Source organism: Podarcis muralis, chromosome 13 (genome assembly GCF_964188315.1).
Source record: "Podarcis muralis chromosome 13, rPodMur119.hap1.1, whole genome shotgun sequence".
Taxonomy (NCBI): Eukaryota; Metazoa; Chordata; class Lepidosauria; order Squamata; family Lacertidae; genus Podarcis; species Podarcis muralis.
This window is the reverse complement of record NC_135667.1, coordinates 57,847,627-57,862,679: the sequence shown is the minus strand read 5'-3', so window position 1 is coordinate 57,862,679 and position 15,053 is coordinate 57,847,627. Positions and strand designations below refer to the sequence as shown.

General features: G+C 50.1%; 2 protein-coding genes across 7 annotated transcripts in view; one reads left to right on the top strand and one right to left on the bottom strand.

Moving 5' to 3' along the window:
• UBE3B (ubiquitin protein ligase E3B) overlaps positions 1-6,631 on the top strand; it is a 32,967-nt gene extending 26,336 nt beyond the window's left edge. For all 4 annotated transcript variants that reach the window (XM_028704941.2, XM_028704942.2, XM_028704940.2 and 1 more), the window contains 2 exons: positions 814-906; positions 2,093-6,631. In XM_028704941.2, the coding sequence (XP_028560774.2) occupies positions 814-906; positions 2,093-2,284 (285 nt within the window). In that variant the 3' untranslated portion in view covers positions 2,285-6,631. The remainder of the gene's footprint in view (positions 1-813; positions 907-2,092) is intronic.
• Positions 4,464-15,033, bottom strand: MMAB (metabolism of cobalamin associated B). 3 transcript variants are annotated; one of them, XM_028704952.2, is made up of 9 exons: positions 14,899-15,033; positions 14,517-14,581; positions 13,530-13,623; positions 11,951-12,008; positions 9,840-9,912; positions 8,981-9,078; positions 7,553-7,617; positions 7,020-7,079; positions 4,464-5,441 (listed from the first exon to the last, which is right to left on the bottom strand). In XM_028704952.2, exons 1-9 carry the CDS (start codon positions 15,018-15,020, stop codon positions 5,357-5,359), a joined length of 720 nt encoding a protein of 239 aa, XP_028560785.2. In that variant the 5' UTR covers positions 15,021-15,033; the 3' UTR covers positions 4,464-5,356. The 3 variants fall into 3 exon arrangements, with proteins under 3 accessions (XP_028560785.2, XP_077773859.1, XP_077773860.1); XM_077917733.1 differs by lacking the exon at positions 4,464-5,441 and adding an exon at positions 5,905-6,003; XM_077917734.1 differs by lacking the exons at positions 4,464-5,441; positions 7,553-7,617 and adding an exon at positions 5,905-6,003.
• Positions 15,034-15,053: the final 20 nt, after the last annotated feature.

Below are 15,053 nucleotides of genomic sequence, written 5' to 3'. Positions count from 1 at the left end.
AGTCACTTGTGTACATGTGGACAGCTCAGTCAGTAGAGCATGAGACTCTTAATCTCAGGGTCGTGGGTTTGAGCCCCATGTTGGATGAAATATTCCTGCATTGCAGGGGGTTTGGACTAGATGATCCTTGTGGTCCCTTCCAACTCTGATTCCCGCAAGTGTAGTTTCTTGCTGGTCTTCTGAGTGCTTCTGATATGCACTGTATATATGGTTACCTGTGGTCTTTCCCCTAAAGAGAAAGCAAGATTTTGGTCTTCATGATCCACCGTAAAGGGCTGCTGTAACATTGGAGCTGCCTTATACTGAGGTCTGCTCTTCTTACGTAGCTCTGTGTTGCCTGCACTGACTGGCAGTGGCTCGCCAGGTTTCAAAGTAGACTCTTTCCTACCCCCATCTGGGAATGCTGAGGAACGCAGGCACCCAAAGGCCTTGCTCTGGTACAAACTGGGGTCCCAGCTTGTTTAAATGCAGGCACATAAAGGCTGCTTCGGACAGAGAAAGGACTTTGATCAATCTAGACCAGGAATCCATTCCCCACTTGGACATGCAGCTCACTAGGTGACCTTGGCCCACTCTCACGCTCAGCCATACCTACCTCGCAGGGTTGTTGTGGGGCTCCAATGACGAGAGGGAGAACCATGGACATGCTGCCTTGAGCTCCTTGGGGGGGGAGGTTGGATTTAAATACAATAAAACAATAATAATAAATGTGGGGCAGCCCCTCAACAATGGTGCTGCACCCCAGTTGAAGAGCCAGCCTGATCCAGTACATGTCTCCCCCTTCCCCTTGCTCTTTTTCCTCTCCTGTGCCAGTTTGTTACCAGCTGTTCTCGGCCGCCACTGCTGGGCTTTGCCTACCTCAAGCCCCCCTTCTCCATCCGCTGCGTGGAAGTATCCGATGACCAGGTGTGTGCATGAGCCAAGCTGGCGAGCCTTGACCTCCTGTGTTCCCTGCAGGTACCATGGTCTCCTTCCTGGCAGGGAAGTGTCTGCTGGCTCCACCCTCCCTTAAAGGAGTCACAGTTCACGGAATTAGACAAATTCTTGGAGAAGAGAGCTATCAGGGCCTACTAGGCACACCAGATACTTCCGAGTACCATGAGGTGGTGGAGGGAAGTGCTCTTGTGCTCAGGTCCTGCTTGAGGGCTTCACATGGCGACGTCTGGTTGGCCACTGTGAGAACAGGAGGCTGGGCTGCAGGAGCCACTGGCCTGGTTCAGCTGAAAGGAGGATCCCAGGCTTGTCTGTAGAGGACAGCCCTGGAACCTTGAGGGGGAATGTTGGGGAGGAGGATGGAGGGAGATCTTTCTCCCAATTCAGCTCCCCACCCCCCACCCCGGTTCAGGTTGTGAGCCCTTTTAGATTTACTTAACTGGATCATGTGTTTTGCGGAGAAATCAGCTGTGTGGGAGGAATCCAGGGTCTCAACAGTGAGGCTAATGGCAGAAGTAGAGGGACAGCCAAGGGCCAGGCAGCAACTGGGGAGTTTAAGGCCAGTTTAGGTGTTACTAGGGTAACACTTTAAACAGTCATGGCTTCCCCAAAATAATTATGGGGGTTACAATTTGTTCAGGGTGCCAGGAATTGATAGGAGACTCCCTATTCCCCTCATGGAGTTTCCGAGTTCTCTGTGAAGAGGGATGGATTGATCTATAGACTGCTCTAAGAACTGTAGCTCTGTGTGGGCAATAGGGGCCTCCTCACAGCTCCTCAGCACCCATCACAAACTACGGCTCCCAGAATTCCTGGGGGTGGAGAGCCATGACTGCAAAGTGGTGTGAATGTGACCTAGGCCACCAGCAGGCCTGTCTCAGCCATGATGCTCTGTAACCACCAAACACCAAAGGTGATGCAAAGCAGCTCCCAGCTGAATCGCGTACCATAAGGCAGGCCTGTCCTTTGGGGCTGGTCCCCTCGCTCTGCTCTAGAGAGAGCAGTTATTCTCTGATGTGGAAATAGTGAGGACCCTGCCTGGAACAGGCTGCTCTGTTGGGGTCCCAAGGGCCTTCTGGGCAAGATGCTTTGTTCAGCCTGCAGCGCTCGCCAGGCGCGTGTGTTTGTGGCACCCCAAGCCCTCTGTTTCTCTCCCCAGGACACGGGGGACACCCTGGGCAGCGTCCTGCGGGGCTTCTTCACCATCCGGAAGAAAGAGCCGGGCGGGCGACTGCCCACCTCCTCGACCTGCTTCAACCTCCTCAAGTTGCCCAACTACAGCAAGAAGAGCGTTCTGCGGGAGAAGCTGCGCTACGCCATCAGCATGAACACAGGCTTTGAGCTCTCCTAGCCCACGCTCTCAAGAGCTGGATGGGCTCTCAGGGCTATACCTTGGTAAATGGCCGCCTGAGCAGGCTGCAGCTCTGGCCTGGGGTCCGGCATCGCTCTGATGCCGCTGGACGCAACTCTGCAAGGAGGACCTCCTTGGAAACGCAGCTGGCCTGCCATTAAATGTAGCATCAAGAGCCAAGCCTGCGCATTGTCCTTGGAGGGGGGCCATGCCTAATGCACACAGGGCAGGCAGGGTCACACAAACTACTCATGGGCCCAGGGTGTGTGCCCTGTGGATAATTTTTATCTTGGGCAAATAGTTGGACCTTGCTGTGGGCCAGGCCAGGTCAGACTCTGGCAAAACACTGTGGAACGATGGTCGGGAGCTGGCTTTTCCCTCCCACTTTGGCTTCTGAAAAACAGGCTTGAGGCTGCTCAACTCAGGAGCCCCATGAGATTGCAGGAGCTTTCTCTTCATGTTTTTTGTGTTCCTCTCTCTCTGCCCAGGTTTTGTCGCCTGCGACTTTCCCACAGCTTGCCAAACTGCTTCGCATTGACTCTCGGTCTGAATACACGTTTGCCTGCAGGCCCCCAAATGAGCTTCCCGCTATGTGGGGAGCACAGGTTTGTGATGTGGAATTCCTCCCCCGTGGCAGATTTTTGCTAGTTGTGGGCCTGCAGCTTGTCAGATGTCAGAGAGCAGCCTTCACCAACCTGGTGCCCTCCTTTCTGACCATCGGCTGGGGATGGTGGAACTGGGAGGATGGGCCAAGGGCCCATTGGCAGGGAACTCCTCTTAGGGCCTCAGTTGGCAGAGCCCGCTGGAACATTTAGTGGCTGAGCTAATCTGCAGAGGCTCCTGTGCAGCTGAGAGCAGTTCCCTGCTCTAACCTCTCAGGGACTTTGCTATGCTGAATAGCTTCTCAATTTCCGTTCAGGAACAGCAACTCCATTAAACTCTGTAATTGCAAAGGAGTTTATGCTGAGGTTGCTCGTTATTCATTGCTTGCTCTGTATTCACATTCATTTGTGCACTTGTCCTTCCCAAGCTCCCCTTCTTTGACATCTCCCACAATCCCAGATGTGCCCAAAGGGAAGAGAAAAAACGTCCCCACAAGGTGATATTTCTCCCCAGGGATCCACCTTTTGCTGAATCTGATTGGACCATGTGCAAAGCATAGGGCATCTTTCAGGGACTGGACTTGTCCTGGTCCTGGTCTCTGCTTTGCCACAAATGGGTTGATGTCTTTGGAATGAATAAACGCCAGGAAGCAAGGGAGAAAGGTCACCTTGTGCAGGGTCTTCCTTCTCTCCAAGTAGATTTGTGATCAGCTCAGTCTCCCACCCAAGGAATCCTGGGGATCTGAATATGAGTGGGAAGGAAGGGATTGAACTGTAATCAAATGCAAAATATTTTAAGAATGTTGGGTTTTACTGGTTTTATTGTTTTTCTTTTTGCAGAAGCCCCATTTAATGCTTTCTAACCTTGATTATTCCACTATTGCGAATCTTTAGCCTTGAGGTGTAAAATAGTTGCTTGTTTTTTAAAATAATTCTAGTGAAGGGCTGGGCCCAGAGAACACTCTCAAGCATGAACCTGTTAACTGAAAACCCAAATCCCCACCTTTTCTTGATTTTGCTTTGAATGTTGCAGAAGAATGTGTGTCTCATGTTTTAAATGCTAGACATTAAGCATTCTCTTAATGGATCAGGCAGTATTGCACTACAGAAGTTGCAGGATACTCTATGACAGCCTTTTGGATGTTTTGGATGACAGTTCCCAACAGCCCAGATCTGTGCTGGGTGGGGCCCATGGGAGTTATAGTGCAAAACATCTAGAGGATGCCAGTTGGTGAAGGAATGTTGGGGTGGCATGGGGCAAGCTCTCCAGTAGAATCTCTCCAATAGAGTAGGAATGGGGGGGTGACACTATACAGCACCCCCTCCCAGTGGTCTCCTTCACCCTCTGATGAACTGCTTCCTCCATGTATACATTTTCAGAACAGATGTGCAAATAGTGATTGTGTACTAAATATGTTGAAAGAGTTTGGCTGTTCTAGCCCACAACAGTTGGGCATGGTGTGGCTTTCCCAAACAAGGAAGGCTATGCAAGCTGTCAGGGGTCTAACATCACCCCCACCCCAAAACAATGCCTTGCATGTCTGTGTCATGAGGTGGGGAGAGGAAAGTTTGCCATAGGAGATTAATAAAATATTTTATCTTGGCCCTCCTGTATCCTAGCATTTTACAGCATATTCTCCATGTTGGAAATAAACTTGACAGATTGGTTCAATATAGTCATAGGGAGGTGGGTTTCTCCCTCCCCACTTCGTAAAAATTGGCTTCTGTTTCAAAGAAACCTACAGCAGTGTGAGGAAACGTACAACAGAGATTCCCATGACTGAAGCGGAGGTATGTCTCTGAACAGTTCAACAGACCCTGAAGAGGAAGGGTCGGGTATGTTAAATGGCAGCCACTGAGAGGCAAATGAAAAATTGGGAGTCCTGCTGACAAAAGGGAAAAAGCAGAAGCCCTCTGGCAGCTGAGCTGCATCCCAAAGCTCCCATCTGGTGATGCCCACTGCTGCCTCCCTCCTCTCAATAGCCGTTTCCAGGATATCTCTGCACAAAGGTTACAATGGCAGAACTTTGCTGTGCTTGAGATGCTGCGTCTCCTGCCAAAGTGTTGATGGATTCAATGATGACCTCAAAAAGAAAAAGAGGACAAGGAAGTGTAACAGAGGCTGTGGTCTGCAAGTCAATCTGAGCCAAAGCGCCAAGTGCCTCTGGCAACAGAACACCTCTTGCGGAGAAGGGCTCTGCAACACATCAGGCGTGGCATGTGCTTCTCCCCTCTCCTTTTATCAGCACATGTCAATAAATGCAGCTGAAGTCTATTCATAGTGAACGCTCCAAGTTCTCTTAGCAAGCTGGTCTCAAAATGGAGCAAGACTGGAGCCGCAAGCTTTAAATAAGCTTTCCGGAGTAGATTTCAAGAGCTCAGTTTGAAACTGCAAGCAATCTTCCATCTTGTCCAGTCCTCTGTCTGAAAGCCTGGCAGTCCACCTCTTGCATCAGAGGGCCTCTGCTCCCTACTCCGTTCTGGTGTAGATCTTCTCCTGCTTCCCTTCCTTCATTGCAGCATAGCGGGCAAGAACAAATAAGTAGTCGCTCAGTCTAAGGAACGGGAGAAAAAAGCTGTTGTCCATCTCTGTACAGGATAAGAGCTTGTAATGGGCACGTCTACCCTAAGGGTGGGGCAGCGTCTAGGGCTGGAAGGAGGAAGATGTCCCTGCACATGTAGCCAATCAAAAAGGTAGAGGAATGGATGTGCTCCCCCTCCCCTAACTGGATGTCCGCCAGGTGCTTCAGACTAAAATCTAAGGTAGCCAGTTGGGGAAGGCTGACTTAGGCAGTTGCCAGGTACCAAAGTAAAATCCAGCCCCCGTGAGGCCTGCAATTTCAGTGGAGGAGGCAGGCACTGAACGAGAACCAGCATCTATAGCAATGGGATATGGCAGAAGGCCACGTTTAGCCACGGTAATCTGGCTGCTGCATGACCCCCTCCCCAAAACAGGGAGAACGAGTCAAACAGGCTGTGAGAAGTTACCTGTGCATGCTCCATGATGACACTACCTACCTTAAAACGGGGCAGAGTATTTGTCCTTTCCAACTGGTTGCAGCAGCTCTCTGCCAGAGAAGGGTCCCTTCCCCATCACCTGCCAACAGCCCCTTTTACCTGAAGATGCCAGGGGCGAAACTTTGGACCTTCTGCATGTCAAGCCTGCATGGAACTACAGCCCTTCCCAAAACACCTTCCGCATGTGGAGCAGGGAAGCACTAGCAATTTGGGTATGCCTACAGGGTGTGCACCTAGAGAAAGGACATCTCTTCCCCACCATCCTCTCTCAAAGACCAGCAGACTCCAGATGTCTCCTTCCACTGCCCCAAATCTCAGCTTCCACGCTTCCTCCTCTCCACTTCCCAGCTTAAGCACAAAGTGATCCAGGTGGAGCCTTCCAGATGTCATTTGACTACGATTCCCATCACCCCCCATCAGTGGCCATGCTGGGAGCTGGAGTTCAACAACATGGACAGGGCATCATTTTGGCTACCCCTGCATTAATCTCCCACTCCCTTTCCTCCAAGTTGTTGGAAGAGAAAAGACAAGACTGTTTGGTCTCCGCAGGACAGTCAGCAAGGTCCATGTAAGTGCTCCAAGGTAGACCAGTAGTTCCCAAACTGGCATAAAATGACTATCAGACTCTGAAAAGCTGGTACCACTGGATCAAATTCATCAGTTGTGTTGAATTAATTAAACTAAATAGTTTCAAATGGATTTTGAATAAAGGGGGAATTAGTTGTTACTGTTTTGAATCTTAGTGCTATCTTCTTTAGTGGGTTATGCAAACTGCTATTTTGAATACTGCTTTCTATAGGGTTGGGGGGCACTAGGAACCAAGGGGCACTATGGAACCAAAGGGGCAGGGCTCCCAAAATAGATGCAAAAGGGACTCTCATCCCATCCCCTTGTCTCAGTAGGAGATATCCAGCAAGAAGTACCCAGGGAAGAGCAGCCTTCCCCATCCTGCTCTCTACTAGATCAGCCCCAGAAACCAGCAGGGCCAGTGGCCAGGAAAGGAGGTGCAGAGAAGCCCTTATCTGGTGCCTTGACTGTGTGATCCACTAGAGTCTAGACACATTCCCCCTGCCCCCCCCATCCCAGCTTTGTCAAAAGGAACAGTTCCAAGTTACCTGTTCAAAAACCTGGCCACGTCTGCATCTGCTTCTCCCATTTTCACCAAAGGAATCACACTGCAGAAGAGAAAAGGAAGACAGTCATCACTACAGCTGATATAATTGGATCCAAAACCACCTTTCATGCCCCCCATCGGCATGAGTAAATTTTGCCTTGTTCTGCCAGATCCTAAGGTGCCAAAAACATTATTTGCTAAATGCTCCAAATTCTCTGCTCCAAACCAACTGTGCATTTAAAGGGGGGGGGGGAGTACCCACAATTAGTTTGCACTGGCCATTAACGGCTCCTGCAGAACTCAGGGTCTCTTTTGGCAAACACTTCCTTGTCTTGCTGCACAGTACAAACTCTGATCCGTGCCCTCCCCCAGCATTGCTGGGGAGCACCTGTGGTCGTTTCCAAACAATTTTCATGCAAGCCTTACAAGGCTGACATGCCAGCGAAGACTGAACAAGAGAGGTTGGCAGCCCAGACAGCTCACTCAGGGCAGCAGGGGGTTCTCATGGCTTTGTCAGTGCAGTTGCTCACTTACCACCTCTCGGCTCGGCGGCAGATGGCTCTGGAGAGATGGAGAGCAGTGCTGCTTTTGCCGCCAGACTGAAATGACATTAAACAAAACATCCAGATCTGCCTTATGCCAGGGTCAGGCCCATCCAACTGTTGGAAAACAAGCCCCCTCGGGAGAGGCTGGCCCCCCTTCTCTGCTCTCGGAGCTTCTTTACCGGTAATTTTCCTCTGGCTGACATCCCGGACACACCAGGGAGATTTTGATAGGCGACATTTCCCAGCGTGGAAAATGCACACCCCCTCCCCCCTTGCATATCAGCAAGAGAAAAGAGATAGTCAGAAATCTATTTACATCCTTTTATTTCTGACTTTACAGCACTACAGAAAACATGTCCGATCAGTTCAGACTTCATCTAGCAAGTGGCTAAGACTTCCTGTACATACGCAAGAGGAAGGTCTCATATTACACACTACACAAAGACTTTTCAAGCCTGTGAACTTCCGGGAAAATTCTTTCCCACAGCTAGTCACATCATGTGATGTAAACAAGCTACCAGTTTGCAGCTGCGTTGCTCATATGGTAACTGTCCATCTGCTCTGACTGATGAGAGCGCCCCGGGGTCCTCAGCAGAGAGCAGTCTTTCCCTGATACTTTTGAGACAGGGCAGGCTGGGGACTGAACCTGAGACCTGTGGAGCTGCAAGCCCTCGCCTGAAGCAGGAACAGGAGCATTTGCAGCCAATGCAACCATTTTGGCTACCTTCCCACAGAAGTCAGGAGGAGTGTCTGTGAAAACACGCCCTAAGGAAAGTGCTGTGAACTAGCTGTTAGCTGTGATTCCTGCCCAGCAGGGGGTTGGATTAGATTATCTTTGGGGTCCCCGCCAGCTCCACAATTCTATAATTCTGTGTGAGCCTGAGGGGAGTGATTAGCCCAGGGCCTTACAGCAAGCTTGGGATTTAGGTAGCAGTTAAAGTGGTTTGTGATGGCCCCCAACTCAGATTGCTGTAAAAAGGAACTACAGAAACTCATGGGTGTCCCCAAGTTCTAGCATCATGAGAGAGGGAGGAATACTTTTTTCTGGTGCAAAAGGGGAGGAATCTTGCTTGGTCTGGCTGCATCAAAGTGTTCCCTGGCACACCCAGGGGCGAGCAGGATCATTCTCCCTTTGCATCAGCTGGTGTGTGTGTTGGGGGGCAGGATCCATGCACCCGAACCCAGAACTAAGCAGCCTGATCAATGGCTCAGAGCTTCCCAAAGGCCCCAGCAGGAACCCCGCACAAGAATCTGGGTGGCTGAGCCACCTGTCACTCACAGCCCTGTGACACTGTTCCTGATGGGAATCTGGCCAGTGGAAACCAAGAGTTGTCTGCCCCCCCCCTTCTGTGCTGCAAGGCCTCTGCTTTGTGACCTCCTCACAGACGGAGCACAACGGAACACGCAAAATACCTACGGGTAAAATGAAAGCTGTGAGTGGTGGAAGCTGCTCAGAGTAGTGATCGATCCAGGCCTCCAGCTCCAGAATGGGCTTTCCACTGAACGACGTTCGCTCTGCAGAAGAAGAGACACGGCTGAGTGGACCAGCCAACCAAGGAGTCGCCCACAAAGCGAAGCCCTGGCTTCTTCATTCCCCTGCTTAAGTCGCAGGATAGGGGCTGCCACCACGTGGCGCATCAACCTTGCTAAAATGAAGGAGGCTTGAGCCTGGGTCTTGGGGCCTGTGTGGGTTCCAGTGCTGAGTCCTGGAATACCTCAAGCACCTCTGAGCATGCACAGAGCATTTCCCCCCAAAATGGTTAAAATGCCATCTTGCATTTTTAAACAGGGTTTAAGTAAGTGGGCAGCCCTAACAAGCAGAAGCACTATGGCCAACTTGTGCATTTGGCAACCTAGCAAGTCAACGTTTATTAGATACATTTATACTTGGGATATATTCATATGCAATGCTTTTAAGGCATGCATCAAAATCTTTGCGGAAAAAGCATTTCCCCCCACTAAGAAACCACAATGGAGGCTTGTGAGTTTCTGTTCCAGGGCATGGTCTGAGGGAGCTTGACATGGCTGAAGCTTGGCAGGTCTGGGTCCAGTCAGACCCTTGCCTAGGGCCCTGCCAGGAAGAAAGAAAGGAATGGGGTGTAAATGCAATAAAAAACCAATTTAAATAAGCCACATAAACAAAGGTTTCATGGACAGAGTACTTCCTTCCGTTGTCCAGCAAAACATCCCCAAAAGCAATGGCAGCAAAACCATTTCAAAAAGGGCAGCAGTTAGCTTATTTTTAAAAATGAAGATCTATACTAGGTTCCAATTACTTAAATGTGACTCCCTGGCTGAGGATATGGGAGTTGCCACGTTGGAGCCGGCATCCTGCAGCACACACTGGACCTGCGGAAACAAAACAGAGCAAAGGTGTTTGGGATGAGCACTATTTTTGCACAGATGGCGAGACATTCAGAAAGCAGTTTTAATTCTCGGTTTGGCCCGCCTTCATGTCTCTGAAGGTGCCAAAGAATGGGCAGAGTTCTCTGACCTAAATCGGAAGAGGCTTTGGAACGCCCACCACCACTGGCTCCATCAGGGGGTGGGAAACTGTGGTGGTCCTCCTCTGGCAGATGAAGCTGCACTCCAGCTCCTATCAGCCCGACCAGCATGGCCAATGGGCAGGGATGGTGGGAGGTGGGATCCAGCCACATCTGCAAGAGGACGACAACTGCTGGCTCCCTGCCCTTGCCTTAACTTACACAAGCAGATGGACAAGAGTTAGGCCAACAGCTCTTAGGCAGAACACCTCCGCACAAGATGCTCAGTGATAGGATATCCCCAATGACCGAATGCTAGCAACTGTTGCCAGCCATTACAATTTACTGAATTTATCGCTCCCATAGGAAGCATTGATGGCCCCCAACTTGGAGGGCTTTAAGAAAGGATAGGACAAATTTAGGGAGGAGAGGCTATCTGTGCTCTGCCTCTTCATTGAGTGAGACTTCCAAACACCGGCTGTGGGACACCTCAGGCAGGGAGGGGGAGGAGAGCACTTGTGCTTGAGAGTTTCCTACAAGCGACTGGTTGGCAACTGTGAGAACAGAATGCTGGCTGAGATGGGCCATTGGCAGGGCTCTTCTTCAATAAAAATCTACTAGTAGAGTAGCAAATATATAAATTAAGCAACACACAGTAACAATACAACAACTTACAGTCATACCTCGGGTTAAATACGCTTCGAGTTGAGCGCGTTTGAGTTGCGCTCCTCAGCAACCCGGAAGTAACGGAGTGCGTTACTTTCGGGTTTCACCGCTTGCGCATGTGCAGAGAACTGGGCCAAAACAAACAAGATGAACTTTAACAGGGAGAAATGTAAAGTATTGCACTTGGGCAAAAAAAATGAGAGGCACAAATACAAGATGGGGGACACCTGGCTTGAGAGCAGTACATGTGAAAAGGATCTAGGAGTCTTGGTTGACCACAAACTTGACATGAGCCAACAGTGTGACGCGGCAGCTAAAAAAGCCAATGCAATTCTGGGCTGCATCAATAGGAGTGTAGCATCTAGATCAAGGGAAGTAATAGTGCCACTGTATTCTGCTCTGGTCAGACCTCACCTGGAGTACTGTGTCCAGTTCTGGGCACCACAGTTCAAGAAGGACACTGACAAACTGGAACGTGCCCAGAGGAGGGCAACCAAAATGGTCAAAGGCCTGGAAACGATGCCTTATGAGGAACGGCTAAGGGAGCTGGGCATGCTTAGCCTGGAGAAGAGGAGGTTAAGGGGTGATATGATAGCCATGTTCAAATATATAAAAGGATGTCATATAGAGGAGGGAGAAAGGTTGTTTTCTGCTGCTCCAGAGAAGCGGACACGGAGCAATGGATCCAAACTACAAGAAAGAAGATTCCACCTAAACATTAGGAAGAACTTCCTGACAGTAAGAGCTGTTCGACAGTGGAATTTGCTGCCAAGGAGTGTGGTGGAGTCTCCTTCTTTGGAGGTCTTTAAGCAGAGGCTTGACAACCATATGTCAGGAGTGCTCTGATGGTGTTTCCTGCTTGGCAGGGGGTTGGACTCGATGGCCCTTGTGGTCTATTCCAACTCTATGATTCTAAGATGCTCAAAATGACGTCACGTGCATGTGCAGAAGCGGCGAAAAGCAACGCGTGCATGCGCAGGTGTGCTGTCGCTAGTTACGTTTACCTCTAGATGCGAACGGGGCTCCGGAACGGATCCCGTTCGTATCTAGAGGTACCACTGTATTATTTATACCCCGCCCATACTGTATATAAAAAGAACACGAATGAAAAGTCTTAAAGTTTCTCTTGCTGTCTACTCTTAGCCCAAGAGCTGGACAAGAGGGTCCTTTGGTCTGATCCAGGAAGGCAGTCCTTGTATGCGGATGCTGTCAGTGACGGGGATACAGCTATTTCTTACCTGGTGAAGTTCCTGCACAAACGAGTGGCCTCCTTCACTGCCAAATTCAGCACTTAGCCTGCAGTAAAATAGGAGAGATTTTACCCTGAGATATAGGTAAATGCAGCATCATACGATGCTGTTCGTATGAGAGGTTTACCTCTTGTGGAGGCACTACAAACAAGCCTGAAACCAGTTGAATTGTCAAGTTTCCCCAAAGAACTATTGTGATGTGAGAGCAAGAACATTTCTTCATGAGAGGTGCATGGCCTTCTCATGTTCAGACAGACAGGAAATTGGTTCAGGGCAGACACAATCTGTTCCCGGCTCTTCATATGAGATGAGACCTGCAGGATTAGACCAGAACATCTGGTCTAGCATTGCTTGCCCTTAAGTGGCCAACCAAATGCTTCCAAGAAGCACAGAAGCAGAACAGGAAGGCAACAGCCACTCCCATTATTGCTCTCCAGCATGTGGAATTACTGAGGTAGACTGCCTCCCAACTTGAAGGTTCCATAGAGCCATCCTTGCCTAGCAGCCACTGAAAAAGACCCCCCCCCCCAAAAAAAATTGTCCAATGTGGGGGTGAGGGAACATCTCTGACCCTCCAGATGTGGTTGAACTGCAACTCTCCACAGCTGGAATCCAACATCTAGAAAACTACCACAGATTCCCTCTGGGAAAGCTCATTCCAGAGATGTTTTTTTTGGGGGGGGGGTTTGGAATAACCTCCTCCAACATCTGGCAAAAGACTGCAGCACTCTTGCAGGGCGAGATGATGTCCCCTGGAGCCGGGAAGCAGGGCCAGGCACAGCCTGCTCCTCTGACATCACCAAGGCAGGACACAAATGGCGAGTCAGGGCTGTGGGCAGCTGTCACAGGGCGAGGCCTCTACTCCAGTTCCAACAGGCTCCTGTCACTCCCCTCTCCACCCTGGACCATGCTGCCTGGCAGGTTTCATTTCACTTAATAAAAGGTTTTGGCACTGCTCTTTGTTAATCAGGTAACAGGGTGGGGCTCAGAATAAGGTTATGCCAGGGAATAAGGTTGTGCAAGGAAATATGCTGCCTGCTGCCAACCAGCAAGAACAGCTGCTGGGGAAAATGAGAGGCTCTCCTTGCTTCCCATGACAGAACTGCTTTCTTTCATATCAAATTAGCACTATTCAATTTTTTTATTACCCACCTTTCACCAGCAAGTCCCAGGGTGAAATTCAACAATTTAAAAATTCAGAGTTAAAAAGGTTAAAGCTTATTAATGTCACAGTAATTGGGTGGGTCCTAAAAACCATGTCTCAGGTGCCAAAGGTCCAAAGCCATAAAGTGAAGGTGCCAGCCGCACCTGTGGGGAGGGAACTCAACAGCTGAGGGGCTGCCTGAGAAGGCCCTCTCCTCCTGGGCCACCACCAACATCCCAAGTGCCTGTTGATCTTAATATACGGAAGGGTTCTGAAAGGAGGGGGTCTTTCAGGAATCGAGTTGTTTAGGGCTTTGAACACAAATGTGATTACTTTGAATCAGACCCAGAAACAAACTGGCAGTCTATTATTCTCTGAAACATTCTTATAAATTGAAGAAATAATTGACAGTCTTTTGGTTACCCTATGGCTGAACTCAGTTCATCGAGTGTTCCCAGGGCATCAAAGATCTGGTCATCTTTTGCTCTCCTCTCTCCAGTGAATGTGCTGGAAAACCCTTTTGAAAACCATGCAAGATGATAACAGTGAGAAAAATATGAAGCGGCTCACACCCAAGTGCCCAAAGCCCTGTTCACACGTGCATGTGCAACGATTGATTTCTGTAGCCCCAATGACTGGCAGCTGAATGTGGCAACTGACTCCAATGAAAGACCACGGAATTTCTCTGCAGTGACTCATTCGCCCAGGCAAGGAATCACTTGGGACAGTAGGCTTCACAGTATTTGCACTAATACAGTAAAGGTAAAGGGACCCCTGACCATTAGGTCCAGTCGTGGCTGACTCTGGGGTTGCGGCGCTCATCTCGCTTTACTGGCCGAGGGAGCCGGCGTACAGCTTCCGGGTCATGTGGCCAGCATGACTAAGCCGCTTCTGGCGAACCAGAGCAACGCACGGAAATGCCGTTTACCTTCCCGCCAGAGCGGTACCTATTTATCTACTTGCACTTTGATGTGCTTTCAAACTGCTAGGTTGGCAGGAGCAGGGACCGAGCAATGGGAACTCACCCTGTCACGGGGATTCGAACTGCCGACCTTCTGATTGGCAAGTCCTAGGCTCTGTGGTTTAACCCACAGCGCCACCCACGTCCCTTACTAATACAGTATCCCCACTCAAATGTATTATTATTATTAAAAAAGAATCTGAGCAAAGCATCTCATATTTTACAATCTCTTGTGTTTTCTTTTGTTAACAACATGTCACAGGTACATTATAAAATATTTTCCATTTGTTTCTGTGTGTAGATATATATTTGAAGCAGAGACAAGCAGCCGATTCCATCAGTCATTCTAAGGCTGTCAAAAATGCCCCTTGTGGCACCATGGTGCTCTCATGGGCCAAGGAATAGCCGGGTGGATCGGAGACCTGCCTCCGCTGGCAGGATGCTGCTACCTTGGTCTCCTGTTTTCGTGTATAACTTGGGGATTTGGGTTGTTTTCCTGGGCTTGGCATCCATGCTGCAGAGGAAGAGGAGAGGGAAATGGTCCTTTACATTCATTCCCTTTGCATATTCACATGAACTATTTAGTTAACAAAAATTAAGACACAACACATGATGCAATCGACTTTCAAATGAGGATCAATGCAACGTCCACCACGAGCGCGCCTTTTTAAAGCCAACCCTTCACGTTTCTGGTTTTAGAAGTAACAGAGGCGCCTCCCCCAATCACGCTTTTCTTCGCGCGCCTCGCCCCCCCCCCCACCCCGCTTCCACGGCGCTTCCTCCCGGCTAAGCAAGGAAACCTTCAGACGTGACGCTGCAACCCGTGCAAACCTGGGCGCCTCTCCGGCCCCGCTCTGCTCCCGGCTCAGGCGCCTCGCGCTCCCGCCCAGGGGCCAGGCCGCCGCCGCCCCCGCCGCCCGCCGCACGGCGCGCCCCAAGAGCAGACCCGCCATGGCGCCGCCGCCGCTCCCGATTGGCCCGGAGGA